The sequence below is a fragment of the Crotalus tigris genome, unplaced genomic scaffold (genome assembly GCF_016545835.1).
Source record: "Crotalus tigris isolate CLP2741 ecotype Arizona unplaced genomic scaffold, ASM1654583v1 scf7180000024376.1991246, whole genome shotgun sequence".
Taxonomy (NCBI): domain Eukaryota; kingdom Metazoa; phylum Chordata; class Lepidosauria; order Squamata; family Viperidae; genus Crotalus; species Crotalus tigris.
In genome coordinates this window covers 693,840-709,623 of record NW_024100546.1, presented here as the reverse complement: position 1 = coordinate 709,623, position 15,784 = coordinate 693,840, and the positions used below count along the sequence as shown (strand labels likewise).

The window sequence follows — 15,784 nt, the reverse complement described above, 5'->3', positions numbered from 1 at the left end:
AATTTTTATTTCTCTGTGTTAATCTATTTCAATCTTGTCTGTTTTCATTTTTTTCAGACAAATATTGTCAAGCATGTATCCAATAGGCCAGTGATGGTGAATCTTTTAGAGACCGAGTGCCCAAACTACAACTCAAAACCCACTTAAGCATCGTCGGGTGCCAGGTGGGTATGGCCCATTGGGTGGGTGTGGCCCATTGGGTGGGCATGGCTGCGGTGGTAACAGCAGACTGGGTGGGACTAAAAAGTTCAATTAATCAATTCCAACTTTGCAAGATTTTTTTTTTCCCGTGAGAAGTTGAAATTGACTGATTGATTGAATCTTTTTTTTTTTGTAAATGGCAGCGGAGGCCTAAAGCAAAAAGGTTTTATAAAACCCAGCTGAAGGCCTAGGACTGGGGCGATGGTGTGCGTGCCCACAGAGAGGGCTCTGAGTGCCACCTCTGGCACCCGTGCCATAGGTTCGCCACCACTGCTATAGGCCTTGTGTCATAAGGGGGTCGGATTCTGTACAAAGGGAAAGTAGGTTAGCTACTCTTCCATTAGCAGGCAAAGGCAGTTTTTATCCAGGTTCACTTACATTTAAGCTGACTTCCTACTCAGTTAAGAATTATTGCTTATGCTTGTTGGATTAAATTCAAATTCTCACTCGGGCATGAAACCCTCAGCCTCACAGGATTGTGGGTCAATAGTATTAGAGAATGAAGAATCACATACATAGCCTTGAGTTCCTGGAGAGAAAAAAAGGAAGATATAAATGGGATAGAGTTGATTTTACTTGAAGGTTTCTAAAAGATACATTAAATTAAATCATTGTTAATCAGTCCTAAGCACTAACATTGAGAGGCATCCAAATAGGAGAACTTAATTTTTTTGTTTGGTGTGTTACCTACTTTTCTACAAATTTTATTATCTTTTTTTGCTGTTATTCTAAGGCACTATTGCTGGTTGCACCAGAATATAACTTTTATGAACCTGGACCCTTTGGAATAGAAATCGTGGCCATTAAAGATCCATGCTCCTTGACATAGCCTAAACTATTACATATAAACTAAACCTAGGTTCTAAGGAGTAAGTAAGATTATTTGTGTGCAAAAGAATTAATTTTTTCATGTGCTGGTAATAGACCCATCATTACAGCAACTAATAATTTTCTTTTTCTCTCTCCAAACCAACCTAACAGTTTCCAGAGAAACAAAGTGTCCCTATTTATCCTTATCCTTAGTGAACCTGGACTATTATCAGGAAACAATTAGTTTATTAATAACAATACAGAAGTTATGAAAGTTCTACTGCTCTCTGTTTTTCTCTATATATCCACATTCGTAATGATTTTGTTTGCTTTTTTTTAAAGGATACATAATGAGGCTAGAACATTTCTGCCACTCTAGCAGATATAGTTTCAGAAAAGTGCTTCTCTATTCCAAGCTGTAATTGCTATAATAACATGGTGAAAAATGGTAAAATAAGGGTTTGTGGTCACTAAGAAGCCATACTAAAACAAAAATCATTTCAAGAAAAAAACAACAACAATGGAATATATACAGTTTTTATTGTGAGAAAAACAAAATGCCTGAGCAATTTGGTCTATTTACTGCTTGCCTAGCTAACTGGTGTTTTTGTTAAGTGCAGGTCTGTCAAATATATGAATATTTTATTCTACATGTTTAACATTTCCGAGGCTGCTGAATAATGCACATTCGTTTGGGCAATATAATTTTTTCCAGAGTAGGTCGTGGCTTCTCATATGCTCCTTGTGCTGCGGTGGCTGGAAATTTATGCCTCAGCTGCAGGAGTTAAAAAAGAAGAAATAATTTAATTGTTGCTTACAAATCATCCATGTTCAAATCCAACCTAACAAAAGACCTCCTTTATTAGTTACATATCAAACTGATGGCTCAGTTTCAAAATATTCAGAGTGCTCCTGATCACTTAATAGGTAGCTAGATTTAAAGATGAGATCCTAAAGAAAATGGGCCTATGAGAAAAAGGAGAAGAAGGAAGCAGCAAACTTTTAAATACCCCGGAACTTTAATACTGAATAAAAAAGAATACCATATTAGGACGAATAAACAAAATAATCCTCCTGGAAATATTTAGTTAATTTATATTATACAAAGGGATGGCATGGTGGCTCAGCAGTTAAGACTCTGGGCTCGTTGGCTGCAAAGCCAGCAGCCCAAGTTTGAGACCCGTGTGCCATATGACAGGGTGAACTCCCGTCCTCGCCCCAGGTCCTCCCAACCTAGCAGTTTGAAAGCATGTAAATGTGAGTAGATAAATAGGTATCACTTTGGTGGGAAAGTAACAGCACTCCGTGACATTATACGGGCTACATGACTGCAGAAATGTCTTTGGACAGCACTGGCTCAATGGCCTTGAAATGCAGATGAGTACCACCCCATCTAGTTGGCAAGGACTAGCGGAGTAAAATCTGCAGGGACTCCTTAACCTTTACTATATTACAGAAGGAAGGGAAGGAGGTAGCAAAATAACAAGAAAGCAGGCCTAGAATTCTATCCTTGCCTTAATGTTCCTCTTTTCAGATTCCTCAATATGATCCCTGCTTCCATTCACCATCCTAAATTAAAGGTCAGTTAGAAGGCCAGAAAATATTAGCTGTCTAGAGTTGTTGTTGTTTTAGTTTTTGTCTATCCCCTTACTACATTATCAGCAATTTGGGAGCGGATGACAAAGAAACCAATGATATAATCCTGCCTTCATATTCCTAGTTTGCAATACATATAGGACAGCTTCTATGCACAGTGTATCTGTATACAAAGTAAGTACAATAACCATTCACAATAGTAAGAGTTGATAACAGAATCACCCAGTAAGATCCAATATCCTGACTGCATATCTTATAAACATTTACCATATCATCTGACAATGACAAATTAAATCTGTTATTTACTAAAAAAAAAAAAAAAAGTACACTGGCCTCTCCCAAGATGATTCTGTTTCTATCATCAATTCATATTTTGAAGTGGTCACTAATAACAGAATAACAGAGTTGGAAGGGATCTTGGAGATCTTCTAGTCCATCCCCCTTCTTAAGCGGGAGACCTATGCCATTCTGGATAAATGGCTGTTCAATGTCTTCTTAAAAATCTCCAGTGATGGAGCACCCACAATTTCTGAAGGCAACCTGTTCCACTGATTAATTGTTCTCACTGTCAGGAAATTTCTCCTTATTTCTAGGTTGGTTCTCTCCTTGATAAGCTTCCATCCATTGTAATATAATTCATAAAAAGATCATGGCAGTTTGTCCAACTTTTTTGCCCTCTTCCCTACCACATTTAAAAATTTATAAAATATACTAGTTGAGGATCTTCAACTGAGAAAAGAAACTAATAAAGCAACAAGGCCAGCAAACTACTTCAGAACAGATCCATTCACTAGGGATTAAAATATTATAACACTAATTTTTACTCATGTTACTGCACATTAATATATATGCCTACTTCTGGATATTGTCCTTATCAATTCAAATGAAAAATCTTGAATGAAGTATGGCTTTTTGCTCTATACTTACTTTCTGGAGGGTATCTGCCAGTAAGATACTCATGCTCTGTACTTTTATAACTGGAGCAGAGCTGCAAAGCATAAATAGAAAAGTTTTTGATATTACCAATTAAGTCCCCCTCCCCAAATTTATGATTAAATCAGATGACACTGAGCATCTGGCCTCTTGTACATTCCATTTTTATTCCTCTTAAATAACACTTGAGCCCCTCGGTGCCATAGTCCTGCTATCATAATACTTTAACTTGATGTGAAAACCAGTCACTGTAAGGAAACCATATAGGATAAACGTGGAACTTTTTATATTGGGTGAAACATATATAATTTCATTACAACATTTGAACTGAAAATCATCTATAGAAAACTAACCTGTTGTGGTCAATGATTAGTACAATAAGGTTATTGATAAGAGCTGATCTTGCAGGGAAAAAGTAGTATTTTGATTTTTTAAAAATGCCTGAGTCACTGAATAGTCTCAGGAAAAGATTCCCCAGTGAAAATTATGATGTCTGAGGGTGGGGAATTTGATAAAAGTTTTGTAGCACCTACCGGTATGTTTTATGCTCACAGGTAAGCCACAACCTACATTTCTGTTCTTCTTCCCCAGACTTCCCTTCTTTGATATAGTAACTGGCTCTTATTTAACTAGCGATTAAAAAGGTTAAGCACAACTCCAGCATTGTTGATTCAATCCTTGTCTTAGGGATGTAAACTCCAAAATGGCTGAGGTTTTACATATTATTTGGATCACAAACATAATCACCCCTTAATTATGACTAGTAAGCAGCTGTGAAATTAGAATAAGAATGTACAGTGACATATTTCAAACATTTTAAAATGTTTTCTACTATAAAAGGCAATAATTAAAGAGAGCAAATTCTATCTTGCTCATGAATGGAAAGTGAAATCAGTGATAATAGTTTAGCCTAAGTCTGGGAATAGGATTATAAGATTAAAGAAAAAACTAAAATAATTTTTTTTTGTGTGAGAGATTTATTTAAAAAATGCTGTTAGTTCCAGAGAAAATAACAATAAAAAAACCTTACACAAAGCACATCTCCTCAGCTTTTATTTAAACATTATTTTAAGGTTTAGTGTATATACTGTTTTTCAAATAATAGAATGAATGCTTTATGAATTTTACCAGAAGTAGCATATATGCTCCAAATAATAAAACACACACTAAGGAACAAGTGTATTTTTTAATGGTTGTGGATAAAGGCCATCATTCTAATGTTTAAGATATAGCTCAAAACGTTGTAATGTCCTGAAACTGTTTCAAACACTTTACAACTGAAAGGGTGAGATAGGTAACAATGAAAAGTCTCCAGTGCATATTCCTGAGGAAGTGAGAATTAAGTAAATGCCAGAAACAATATTTGGTAATGTAGCAGTTTAAACATTTATCCCTGCATATAAAGGCCGAGCAGCTACGAAGTTATTTTAAAAATGGAAGTTTAGAAGGTCCTTAATTTTGAACAGTTAAAACAGCTATCCGCACACAATTTCCTAGGCTTGAATATGTCTCATGTTCCAATAGAAGAAAATATATGTTGAATTGTGACTCTTTGGTGTCTTTGGTATTCTGGATTGCTACAATGCATTTGTCTGAACAATATCCTTACACAACTCCTCTTATGTAGGAAGAGTGAATACTTATGGTTGGGTACTTTGGTAATAGCCAAGTGCTCCATTACCGAAGTAATAACTTCCCACAAGAGGACCTATGTAAGAACGAATGCAAAACAATACCCTAATCAAGGAATTACTAAAGAGAAAATCATACCCTCATCAAAATTGGTAAGGTAAGCCAGAGGTCTCCAACCATTCTGGGATCGTGGCCCGGAGGGAAGGAGAACAGCTTTCTAATTGGTGCGTGTGCACAAATGCAAATGGGGCCACGTGCACTGGCACAGCACTAGCGGCCCCATTCAAACATCAGCATGTGCTGGCATCGTGCACATGCGTGAACGGCTGCATATCCCCGTGGTGGTTAGCGGCCCCATTTGTGCTTGCGCAAACAGGCTGCGCAACCTGCCCAGTGCTAGTGGCCCCGTTTGTGCCTGTGCACATATGCAAATGGGACCATGGGTGCTAGCACAAGTGAGGGGGAATGCGTACCCTGCATGCGCGCACTGGCCAGTCATTTTCACAGCCTGCTGGCCAAGAGCCCGCAGCCCAATCCTGGGCCACGGCCCATAGGTTGGGGACCCCTGAGGTAAGCCACTGAATTTAAACACAGAGCAAACCCCACATTCACTTGCACTGGTGATGTTACCTAGTTGAATAATGAAACATCTGCAAGCAAATAACCACGCTCAGAGAGGACCAGTGACCACGCTGTACTTGTTTTTCTCTCTGAATTGTTTCATAAAATTTTCATTTTGCTGTTGAAGTGCTATTTACCACGCAAAACCTTCCGTTATGCCACAATTCATTTACTGTTCAACAGAAATAATAATAATAAAAAAAAAACAACACGAGCAGGTCATATACCTAGTCTTCTCTTTTCCAGGGAGTTTAGAACTTCTTTCAACTGGTGCATTTTCTAGCTTCTGAGAAACTCTCATGCCTCCAGCTTTGACTGTTGAAAAAAAGCAGGGTTAGTGTATTTTTCAAATATTATGCAAATATTATCAAATCTACATTCAAAAATGCTAAAAAGAAATAAGATTAAATTCATACTTCATATGCTAAGCTTTATTTTAATCAGGGTTCATTTCACACAACATGATAAGCCACAAACAAGTATGCAGGAACTGGCTGTAGAGATATGTTTGTACACAAACAAGTCAACTGCTCTATGGCTTGATTGTGTTACATAAATGTTGTCACAGACTCAATTAACACATTATGTTAAGCCAGAGACGCTCAAACTATGGATCACAGCCCAAGAATCGGGAGCAACTGTGGAAGGGGGAGAGGGGGGAGTTGTGGTCACATTTTTTTTACAGTCTAATCAGGAAAAGCTTGAGCATTGTCAAGACTCACTCTCTGCTATGCTTGTGTTAGCCCAGAAAGCTGGAAAACTCTTGTGAAATATAGAGTAAAATTTATTATTAAAAATGATTTTTTATACTTATTTCTTATCAAATCCTAATCCCACCAAAACAATTATTGGAGGAGGATGTCAACTAGATGAGCATCTATGCTATCCCATGGTTTGTCCCACAAACCATGATTTACTGGCTGAGTTCACAAAACAAAATCATAGAAACCATATTATGTCTTTGCAACTTGGATAAATTCAGCTGTTGGATCAATCTACAGGTCCGTTTCCCTCCATATTGTTTTCTGGCACAGTTGTTTTGATCTTCAAGCAGAATATTTCTTATGGACTTGAAAGCATCGGAAGCCACATATTTTCTGTCTACAAGTTAATCCCCTTGAATATCTTAATTCTTAGGCTACACTTAGAAACAAAGATATTATTGTCCCTCTTATTTAGCGAAAAAGACATTCATGCAGTTGTATGCATTGAAGGCAAATGAATGCTGGTAGTGGTATTTAACCAGAAACATTGTGTTTATTACAATTGTGAAATGTGTTCTTTTATGAGGCTCTCCTAGCTACACAGAGCCAGTTCAATCTGTGGTTAAGGCCTCAGGCTAAAAACCAAGAGATTCTGAGTTCTAACCCTGCCTTACATTGAAATTTGGTAAATTTGGGCTTCTCACCCTCTCTCAGCCTAAGTCATCACATAGAATTGTTGTTGTTGTTGAGAAAATAGAAGGAAGAAGGTGCATTAGGTATGTTCGCTGCCTTGAGTTATTTATAAAAATAATAAATGTGGGCTAAATAGAAGGCAGGGACGGGAAGGGAGGGAGGGAGGGAGGGAGGGAGGGAGGGAGAAAGGAAGGAACCCTGCTACTCTACACCCTAACTATAAGTAACATCATAAGTAGCTATAATTCATAAGGCTATCTCTTTCTCCCAATGGCATATCAATAGATTGAAAAGCATTATGTAGTTGTGGCATTCATAAAGGTATCAGCAGACCTGTCCCATGTATTTATAGTAATTGTCTTCAGGCAGTTTAATATGAACCCTGTTGGGAGTGTTGCAGTTATCTAACAATATTTACTTAAAAAATTACACTTGTACATGAAAATCTTGATATAATTTTTCAAAATATTGAAAGAGAAACAAACATTTTAATTTACTGCTAAGGCAGGGGTTCTCAACCTTGGCAACTTTAAGACTTGTGGACTTCAACTCCCAGAATTCCTCAGCCAGCAACTGTGCTAAGGTAAAGGTAAAGGTTTCCCTGTCCAGTCACGTCTGACTCTATGACAGGGGTCACCAACCCGTCCTAGAGTGGGGGGCCTGGTGGGAAAGGGAGGGACAGGCACCTTTAGGTGTGCATGTGCACACCTGCAAATATGGCAGTGTGTGCGCAAACAGGGCCATGAGCATGTGGCATTGCAAATGGGGCTGCTAGCACCAGCATGCAGCACGCGGCTTGCCCAGTGCCGGTGAGAGGCTTATGGCTCTCCTAGCACCAGTGCATGGCTTGCAGTTCTCCTACTGCCAGCATGTGGCTCGTGACTTGGCTAGCGCCGGCGAGAGGCTCATGGCTCGGCTAGCACCAGTGAGAGCTTTGTAGCTCAGCTAGCAGCTCGCAGCCCACCTAGCGCCAGCACAAGGATAGGGGGTGAGTGCATGCACATGCGTGTGTGCATTGGCCCGCCACTCACACAGCCCAGTGGCCAAGAGGCCACGGCCCAGTAGTGGGCCACGGCCCTTAGGTTGGGGACCTCTGCTCTAGGGCACGGGCTCATCTCTGTTTCTTGGCCGAGAAAGCCAACGTTGCCAAAGACATTTTCTGTGCTCATGTGGCCAACATGGCTATACTGATCGCTTCCCACCAAAGGGGTATCTATTAATCTACTTGCATTTGTGTGCTTTCAAATTGCTAGATGGGCAGGAACAGGAGTCACTCTCCTGCGCAATGCTTGGGTCTCAAACCCAGCCTGTCAGCTTTTGAGATGACAAACTCAATGTCTTGAACCACTGAGCAATCACAACCCAATTCATTGCTAACTATGCCTTACATTTCTGCCACCAGTTAAAAAATTTATTTTGAGTCACAAAGTGAATAGGATTGGGGTTTTCAGAATTTTGAACAGTGCTTATTAGAATTGTATTAATTGCTATCTGCCTTGAAGCGTCTGATACTTCATGAGAAATGGCATGGTACTGATGTTCCCAGGAGTATATTAAAAATTATTTTTTGCTATGTTAGTCAAATGTTCTCTGCTACATAATTATATGTTCTGTTAATATGCTTGCCAGTCAAAAAAACCAATTAGCCCCCATTAAAGCTATGCTACAATTTAAAATGGAAGTTAAAGTCATTAAAAAAGTTTGAAATCAACAGCTCACTTATCTAGATTTTTGTGTGGCATATTTATTTGAATTTATTAATTTAAAACATTTATATAGCCACCCATTTTCCAACAAGCCTTGGATGCCACCCAATCAAAAGTTAAAACAACATGCAATAATGTATTAAAATTATAAAATTAAACCGATTAAAACATTAAAAACAACAAACACCTGGCACCAAGTCAACCTTCTAATGTCCCGTTATCCAATCATATTCCAGCACCTGAGGGAAAAGCTAGATCTTTAAAGTTTTATGGAAAGGTAGGAGGGTGGGGCTGAACTTCAGAAGGCAAAGTATTCCATAAGGCAGTGCTCCCCCCAACCTTTTGGGCACCAGGGACCGGTTCCATGGAGAGAGGTTTTTCCGCAGACCAGAAGGGGAGTGGTTTCACACACTGCCTGCATCCCGTGGATGGGGCTTCGCTTGTTTGCTCGCTCCAGTTTCTTGCATGCTGTGGACCAGTGCTGGTCCACAGGCTGGGGATTGGGAACACTTGCCACAAGGCAGGGGCTGCCACCACTTCCTACTTCCCATTAGACAGGGGTCCCCAAACCCTGGTCTACAGACTGATACTGGTCCATGGCACGTTGGGAACCGGTCCGTGCAAGTGGCAGGCGAGTGTGCAAAGCTCCATTTGCACAAGGGGCAGGCACGAATGTGAAACCATCCCCTCCCCCACCAGCCGCCTAGGTGCTGCTGATCTACAGAGCCAGAAAGATTCATTAGATGACAATATTTGGGGAAAGGACTAGAAGCATGCCCACCCTAGCTGACCTACTTGGACATGTGGATGTCCAATATTGCTAAATATTATTCACATCAAATTAAACAACACTGTAATATTTATTTATTTATTTATATCTCGCCTTTATTATTTTTACAAATAACTCAAGACCGCAAACACATCCGATACACCTTCTTCTCTTTATCAATTGGGACATCACATTGAAAAAGTTTCTGCCTTAACTGAGGGATTTACGGTGTTTTAAACCTGAACACCAGTGCTAAGCTTTTTAAACTTTGTCTTATTCTCTACAGTAAAACTCTCAAGAGAGAATCTTGCCTTCCACTGAAATGGACTGCAAAAAAACTAATGGTAGGAAAGAAAAAAGTACAGAGTTGTATAGTAAAAATTACTCCTGAAGCATAAAAAAATCCAGAATGTATAAAAACATCACCATAGTAAGATAATTTAGGCAAACATGAAATTCAGATACGTATTTAAATACTTGTACAATGATTATATCTTCTCTATTAAGCTGCATGGGTCATTATAGTTTACAGTTGATAAAAATTAACCTGGAAAATATTAACAAATAGGATTCCATTCTAATGAAACTTTAACTCAAACAGGACCTGTAGCTGGTTGTGTACAGGAGAACACATGACAACACACTGTACTGGTGCTGTACTGGAGAAAAAGCCCCTGCCCAGGAAAGAGATATATTATTTATATTTTATCTAAGGAAAAAAAGAGACAAAGTTTTAAAAAATGGTATGTCGGCTGAGGAAGTTGACTAAGGGTTGACTAAGGGTTAACAAAGGAGAGAAGAGAATGTATGAATATGTACACTAGGTGCCTCGATATTTTTTTGGTACCATGTAATCTGTTTTTGTCAAGGTTCTTAAAGCAGCATTTTTAAATGTTTTATTTCTTCTGAATTATTGGTGTGACATCTGAATTTTTCTTTTAAGGCACTACCTTCTGGGCAGAAAAAGAAAATAAGACTTCAGCAAACAAATATTATTTTAAATGCAATTTATCGTTGCAGTTACTTGATGTTCTAAATTGACTTAAATATTTAATTGCTACATGTTTCCACAAGAAATAACTAAGTATCTCTTTGTCTTTTGGACAATGTCCAGATCTCAATATCACATTGTCTTCATGCATTTCTATTTTTCCTACTTAGCAGCTGTCTATTAACAGAATTTCAGCATGTGACACCACTTTTCTGATCTTTATAAATCCATAAACTAAGTAAGGATAGGCCTTACTTGGATGAGAAACTACCAAACAAGCCCAAGGTTATAAACTAATCTGGAAAATTTTTTTTTTTTTTAAATCTGGGATATGACCAAGAAAACTACACAGATATGTCTGAAAAATCATCAAGATTTAGTCTCAACTTAAAGGAGACTTGATTTTACAATTAACATGAAAAATATCCAAAACTAAATTACTTTCTGTGAAGTGTTCTTCCTTATCTCAAACAACTAAAGTATATTGCCAAAAACACATATTAATAATCTGCTGTTGCAAAACAGATTTAGACTTCTTTTCCTATTATTGTATATATTTATTTTGGCCATCATCCATTTGTAAAAATCCAGTTCTTGATATTTTAATAAAGTCCAAGTGCTGGAGATATATCCATACCAAACCGCTATGTTCTTACCCTGCCCTGATTTGTTCTAAGTCATGTTACTAAGTCATTTTTTTTTGGGGGGGGGGATTTCAAATAAAAATTTGATAGGACACAACTAGAGCATATGAATGAATATTTTAATTCCTAGTTTGTATTTTCAACAGCAAGACATTGCCACCAAGGTTTATAATATTATTTTGGGGGATATCCAATTATACCTGAAATACAGGTAGTCCTCGACTTACAACCACAACTGAGCCCAAAATTTCTGTTGTTAAGTGAGACATTTGTTAAGTGTGTTTTGTTCCATTTTATGACTTTTCCTGCCTTAGTTGTTTGAATTACTGCAGTTGATCAGTTAATAACTCAGTTCTTAACTGAATCTGGTTTCCCCATTGACTTTGCTTGTCAGGTCACAAAAGGTGAGCACATGACCTTGGGACACATCAATGGTCATAAATCTGAACCAGTTGCCAAGCATCTGAATTTTGATCACATGATCATGAGGATGCTGCGAAGGTCGTAACTGTGAAAAATGGTCATAAAATCACTTTTTCAGTGCTATTGTAACTTTGAATGGTCACTAAATGAACTGTTGTAAGTCAAGGGCTACCTGCACTTTTTCGGAAGTATAATTTTATTTTTAAAAAATAAACTAATGCCACATTTTTAAAGCAACCTTCCATTATTCAACTTCAGGGCTCCAAAATCATGTAAACAGTATCCATTTCATCAATTTACTATAAAAATAGATTGCTGGTTTAGGAACCTCAACTGATTCCTCCCAGCTATGGAAATTCAAAAGCAGCAATAGCACTGGGACTAAATAATTACAGTACTGATTTGCTTTATTGATCTGCTAAGAATTATACTTAGGTAATTCGAATGTAAGGGTTTCCCAACCATAAAGGGGAATGGAAAGTATTAGGATGCAGTATTCAGGAAGAATTCAGTTAAATAAAGTTGGAGAGTCCTTTGTTGCTTTTTTCTGTTAGAGAATAAAGCTATGCTATTTGCAATTCTTGAACAATCAGTAGCATGTTTAAACAATGTTAAACTGAAAGAAGTTTTATTCCAATCTTATGCTATGTGTCTTAGGACAGTATTTACAGCTTCCTTGCTGTAAGGAAGAATAAAGAATAGGATGAAGAATAGTGTAGTGACTGGCCACAGTTTAACATTAACTTGTACTATTGAATTGATAAATTATAATTTTTAACTATTTTTTTTACATTTTTAATCTTACCTTTATTATTTTTATAAACAACTCAAGGTGGCAAACATACTTAACACTCCTTCCTCCTCCAGTTTTCTCCACAATCACCACCCTGTGAGGTGAGTTGGGCTGAGAGAGAAGGACTGACGCAGCTGGCTTTCAGGATTAGGGTTAAGGCAGAACTAGAACTCAGAGTCTTTCTAGCCTGGTGCCTTAATCACTAGACTAAACTGATTTTTGGACAAGCAACTATATTTGATAGTTGCACAGCACACTGACCCAGTTTGCTGAATTACCCCAAATCACCTGCCTTCAGACAACATTTCAGCGAGATGGGTGGCAAATAAATTTAATAATAAATACAGTCAACAGATAACTTCTAAGTTATGCATGCTATACACATCCATAATCCTGATTAATTCAATTTAATAAAACAATCTTCCCTTGGTCAGATTGGGGTACAAGAACAAAATCCCCACTAAGTTCTTCAAGGAAACAATATTGTCTTTAAAAAAGATTTACAGTATACAACACTGATTGGCTGCTATGTTCAAGCCAAACCCATTTTTCCTTGCCCAACCAATGAGGAAGGGGGAAAGGGTGTTCATAAAGTATCACTGCTGTAACTCACTATCAGTGCTATCTTACCATTGACTATATGACTGTATTTGTCTGGATAAACAAGACTGTAGCTGTCTGAATAAACAAGTCACATCAAGACAAACTACCCACACTTTAATCTCTGTGTAGTGCAGTGGTTCTCAACCTGTGGGTCGGGACCCCATTTGGGGTCGAATGACCATTTCACGGGGGTCTCCAAACAAGGCTGTCCGCCATTTTTTCCCCTTTTTTTGGCCACGCCCCTGGCACCCAGTGATGTATAAGTGGTTGGGGATCACCACAACATGGGGAACTGTATTATGGGGTCGCGGCATTAGAAAGGTTGAGAACCACTGGTGTAGTGCAATCCCAGCCAAAGCTGACCAGTTTGGACATTATACAATTATATCATAGTTTATGTACTGTAGCATGATTAACACAATGCCTAGGCCAAAATCAAACTGTGGTATGACTTACTATGTTACACTTGAAGTACATTGCACCCTCACATAGTTCTACTTTAATTACAGTTTAAAATCTTTCAGATCCACTTACTGGTGGAAACAGGAGTAAGATCAGCAAATTTGCCTTCCTTTGGCATTCTTATGTTGGCTTTTGATTTCTACAGGATGTGGGGAATGATAGGGACTGCCAATACAGCTTTCTTGTTGGTGTGGAATTTTAGTTGGAGGAAACATTAGGCAATTGCTACCACAGCTAACTCAGTTTCCTACTCCATTCAAAGTTATTTTGTGAATTACAGGTAACCATTAAACTAAGCCAGTACCACACTTATCCAACTAGTGATGTATCTCAATTGCTAACCAGATCAAACCCAGGTGCAAAGCTAAACCACATGCACGTGAAGAAGCTTAAGTCAGAAAGCGCGTGTGTGGCCCTATCTGTAAGACTTAAAGACGTTTGCGGCCTAACCGTGATCCAAATATGTCCTGCTAGCTAGAACCTGGCTCCTTTCCCAAGGGGAAGGGCTGTGGAAATGCAAAGGCTCGTGTTTCAAAACATCTGGGATGGAAACAACAGCTGCGCGTCCCCGAGCCAACGCGTAAGAAGCCCGAATACAAAAATGCAGACCCTCAGATGAAAGGGGAGGAGCCGCAGCCTGGATGGTGCGGCTGGCTGAGGGAAAGTGAAGGGCTCGGGTCGTAAACCGCAGTCGCCATAAAAGATCAAAGCATCGCCCTTCCCCCTCCACCGGCGCTCCGCTGCTCCTGAATAAAACCCAAGCAAAACAAGGCTGTACTTTGGCCCTTGTTGTGCGGAAGAGAGTGAACCCAGACGAGGCAGAACGGCATCCCGGGAGGGCGGAAGTGGGCAACAGAGACCCTTGCAGCCTCCCCTGACGTCGGCGAAACAGATTGGGGGGGGGGAGGTGAAAGCGTCATGTATCTAGCGTATACTTTCACATTTCTCTATCTCCCCCCCCCCTAATTGTTATTGTGCAGGCGAAGATGACTCTTTAGGCTTTAAAAAACTGGCAAGTCCACCCAAAGTACCAAGCTTAAGCCGTCATGGAGAAGATTGGAGCCGCCTCATTCTCCTTCAGTAAATCTTAGCTTTTGGGGGCGGGGGAAGAATCACCTTTTCTCCAAAAGAAAGAAACTTTCACTGAAGAACTGCGTCACAGGTTCCCCACCTGCCCCCCCTTTCTCTAACCCGCCTCTCCTTACCTGCGGGAGGGTGCCCCCCTTTAGTCGGGGAAGGCGGCGGTGACAATTCCGGATTTGCCATAAGAGTTCGGTGAAAGAGCACGCGATCTCACTACTAGGTAGCGTTATTACTAGCCCTAGTACGCAGGGCGCTGCTTTGCTTTTTTATTGGGAAAGATAAAAGTGGGGCGGTGCAGCCCAAAGAAAGGGGCGGGAGAGAAGAAAGCTTGGCGGAGTTTCACAAAATTTCGGGACGTGCTTAAGAGAAGCTGAAGAGAAAGCGAAGGAGAGATGAGGGTAACGCCTCCTGCTTACAAAACTTTTTTTTTCCCCCAAGCCAAAATCGACTAAACCGTGTTAGGGTTTTGAGCAGTGTGAGAATCCGGTCATATTTTAAATTATGGTTTGTATGTTAGCGGAATCCAAAAGGCGGTTGCTATAATTTTAAGTAAGGTTTTACATCACTTTGCTTCTTTCTTTTCATCACCCAATTTGATGACATGCTTCATGTATCATTTAGGTTTGGGTCAATTAGGCAATGCTGGTTCGTTAATCTAGTGGTTAAGATTAGCACTAGGCTAGAAAGAGGGGGCCATGCGTTCAAGCCCTGGTTTAAGGATCGAGCAGACTTCTCTAGCACCGCACATCAGGAAACACGCATCGTTGTTTGAATACAGTTGCACAGCTGTTGCATTTATACTCTGCAAATGTTCGTTCTGGCTATGAGTGCTCAAACAGCAGAGCACTGAACAGGAAGTTGGATCAACCAATCATCGTGCAGGACATGCACCTCCTCACCATTGCAATTGGTATTTGGGAGATGTATGCACCACCCTGTCTGCAGCGATCTGCAATTTATGCTTATCCATGAATCCCTTGGCAGCGTGTATATGTGGCAACACCTATGCACTGTTGCAGGTAACTCTTAATTCAATCTTTATCCATGAAACCCAATTGGGTGACTTTGCTCCAGTCACTCTCTCTCAGCCAATCCACCTCACCTGGTTATTGCTGTGGGA

The 15,784-nt window shown here is 39.5% G+C and overlaps 1 protein-coding gene across 1 annotated transcript; it reads right to left on the bottom strand.

Annotated features, from left to right (window-relative positions):
- Positions 1-1,532: 1,532 nt before the first annotated feature.
- On the bottom strand, positions 1,533-15,015 carry DAPL1 (death associated protein like 1). Its single transcript, XM_039328431.1, has 4 exons — positions 14,787-15,015; positions 6,021-6,108; positions 3,535-3,595; positions 1,533-1,786 (listed from the first exon to the last, which is right to left on the bottom strand). The coding sequence occupies exons 1-4, from the start codon at positions 14,845-14,847 to the stop codon at positions 1,667-1,669; spliced, it is 330 nt and encodes a 109-aa protein (XP_039184365.1). The 5' UTR covers positions 14,848-15,015; the 3' UTR covers positions 1,533-1,666.
- Positions 15,016-15,784: the final 769 nt, after the last annotated feature.

What these genes read in the sequence shown, in the direction of transcription:
- DAPL1 (XM_039328431.1), bottom strand. Translation starts at nt 14,847, where the DNA reads ATGGCAAATCCGGAATTGTCACCGCCGCCTTCCCCGACTAAAGGGGGG. An exon ending in AGGGGGGCACCCTCCCGCAG is followed by an intron (nt 6,109 to 14,786) that starts GTAAGGAGAGGC and finishes TTTTTTCAACAG; the next exon opens with TCAAAGCTGGAGGCATGAGA. An exon ending in CCTGGAAAAGAGAAGACTAG is followed by an intron (nt 3,596 to 6,020) that starts GTATATGACCTG and finishes TATGCTTTGCAG; the next exon opens with CTCTGCTCCAGTTATAAAAG.